This window comes from Orycteropus afer, unplaced genomic scaffold (assembly GCF_000298275.1).
Source record: "Orycteropus afer afer isolate SDZICR_OR568_19922 unplaced genomic scaffold, OryAfe1.0 scaffold00310, whole genome shotgun sequence".
Lineage (NCBI taxonomy): Eukaryota > Metazoa > Chordata > Mammalia > Tubulidentata > Orycteropodidae > Orycteropus > Orycteropus afer.
Genome location: NW_006921897.1, coordinates 1,705,138 through 1,707,485, shown reverse-complemented (window position 1 = coordinate 1,707,485; position 2,348 = coordinate 1,705,138). Strand labels below are relative to the sequence as shown.

Below are 2,348 nucleotides of genomic sequence, written 5' to 3'. Positions count from 1 at the left end.
CACTCCTCAGAAGGAAGACTGGGCAATCTACTTCCGTAGAGATACTGCCTAGGAAACCCAAGGAGGGGTCGCTATGAGTCAGGGCCGACTCGATGGCAGTGAGTTTTAGTTTAATACAAAAAAAGCTATTTCCATTTTGAAGAAATGAAAGTACCTATAAAAACTTCCCTTACTGTGAAAGACATAGGCAACCATGAGTCTCTTCTCACACACAACTTGAATTACCAACTGCCCATTCTTTCCTCTAGGTTTTCCTCTGAGTGGAGTTATTTAGCTCAATCTCCTCTATCAACTCTTCATCTTACTTCCCAACCTCATCTTCCCATCTATTTTTATTGTCTCCATCAGCATCAAATAATCTTTCTTGGTACTCCCACAGATAGAAAGTATAATATAAAATGAAAATAAGAAGTTTCTATAATACTGTAGATACTTACTGAGATTTTCTGTAGAGAGATTTTGAGAGAAGACCATGTATCCAGCCTTCGATCCAGAATAACAGTAAACCGGGAGTCAGATCCATTTTGCCTGTAAGGAAAAATGATGTTTTTCTTGACAGTAGCCTGAATTTGCTAGATATGTCATTACTTATGATTATTTCATTTATATTTGATGTCATGATCAAAGACAGATTTGGAAATCTATCACAAAGTGCTACTATGGAAAACCAATTTGATTCCATAATTCCTCTCCTCACTATTGAAAATCTTTTTCAATCTTTTATGTAGGAAAGTGATAGTGTGATACAGATACGTAATTCCGATGGATTTGGACTATTGCAATCTTGGGTGTGGGGAAACCTCATAGACAAAACTTGGCCTTCATGACACCTGATTTACATTCACATGACAATCCATCATGAGCCAATGATCTATTCATTCTGGAAAACACTGCTAAATACATGTTCCTGGCCTGTATCTTGAGGGACTACAGTTTAACGAATGACAGGACTTTTATTTGCCCTAAAAAAGACCACTTTTGAGCTTCAATATGTGCACTATAGATTTAGTGCTCTGGGATTTGATTTCTGTTCACAAGACCCTTCACAATTTTACAATGCTAGGTTTGTGCCCTCTTAGTCTTCAGAGCTGGAAACTAGAAAATGTTTCCTTTAAAAAGTTCATCTTCAACATAAATAAACTTTGTAAGGAACCTTTTGAAAATTTTCCTTTTAAAGCATTCTAGTGTCAAATGAAGGAGCTCTGGTGGCGCTGTGGTCAAAGCATTTGGCTGCTAACCAAAATGGTCCGTGGTTCGAACCCACTAGCCACTCCACAGGACAAAGATGAGGCAATCTGCTTCTGTAAAGATTGACAGCCTTGGAAACCCTATGGGGGCACTTCTACTGTCCTCTGGAGTCACTATGAGTCAGAATTAACTCGATGGCAGTGTTGTTGTTGTTGTTGTTTTAAGTGTCAAATGATTTTTTAGTATCAAAAAGTTCCTCTATCTCCTATGTATGCACAGGGAGACAGCTCGGGGGACAGGAGTGCATGGGAGGGAAGGACACAGGGAAGAGGTAACTATGGGGAGAAAGTAGAAAGGATGCTGTTGCATCATGGGAAATCGCAGTCAATGTCATGAGACAAAGTGTACATGAGCTGCTGTATGGAAAGTGAATTTTCTCTGTAAACTTTCAAACAAATCACAATAAGAAACTTTAAAAAAATAAGTTCCTCCATCTCCCAGTACAACTTTTGATTCTAATTAACATTTCTTTTCTTCCTTTATCCTTGGAAGATTGACTGTTCCACTCTTGGCTGGTAAGATCTTCTTTTAGGTATGACCACCATTCTCAACCTGTGTTCTTCATAGGGACAAATACTTCTAGATCCCCAATTTTTCCCAAAGATCCTCGGTATAATTTTTAGAGAACTTAAGTAGCTGTCAGTTTCCTCTTCTAAGTGCTATTTTTTTGTCATAACTGAATGTAGATCTACTGATTATTTATAATAATAATAATAGCCATACTAATAGCCAATTTTCTTGTTATTACATTCCAATGGTTATCTGCTATAAAACAAATTGGGGGGGGGGAATGTAATGAAATGCTTACCTGGCAATAGATGTCAAGTAAACCAGCACTTTTGCTATTACTTCTTCTGGTATACATCTGAAATTACAGTTTTCTGGAAATGTAATTATCCAAGCATTGTCCTTACCCCGGCCACCTGAAGCAGTATAACAAAGTCACCAAGTCAACCATTTATATGGCAGTAGTGTAAGAACAGGAGCTCTAGTAGCATAGTGGCTAAGGCACTTGACTGCTAACCAGAAGGCTGGTGGTTCAAACCCAGCAGCCACTCCTTGGAAGGAAGATGGGGCAATCTACTTCCGTAGTGATACCG

At 38.5% G+C, this 2,348-nt stretch overlaps 1 protein-coding gene across 1 annotated transcript in view; it reads right to left on the bottom strand.

The window, feature by feature from the left end:
* MCF2 (MCF.2 cell line derived transforming sequence) overlaps nucleotides 1–2,348 on the bottom strand; it is a 92,930-nt gene that overhangs the window by 87,474 nt on the left and 3,108 nt on the right. The window contains exons 2-3 of the mRNA XM_007951728.1: nucleotides 2,057–2,171; nucleotides 438–528 (exon numbers count right to left, since the gene is read on the bottom strand). Coding sequence (XP_007949919.1) covers nucleotides 438–528; nucleotides 2,057–2,171 — 206 coding nt within the window. The remainder of the gene's footprint in view (nucleotides 1–437; nucleotides 529–2,056; nucleotides 2,172–2,348) is intronic.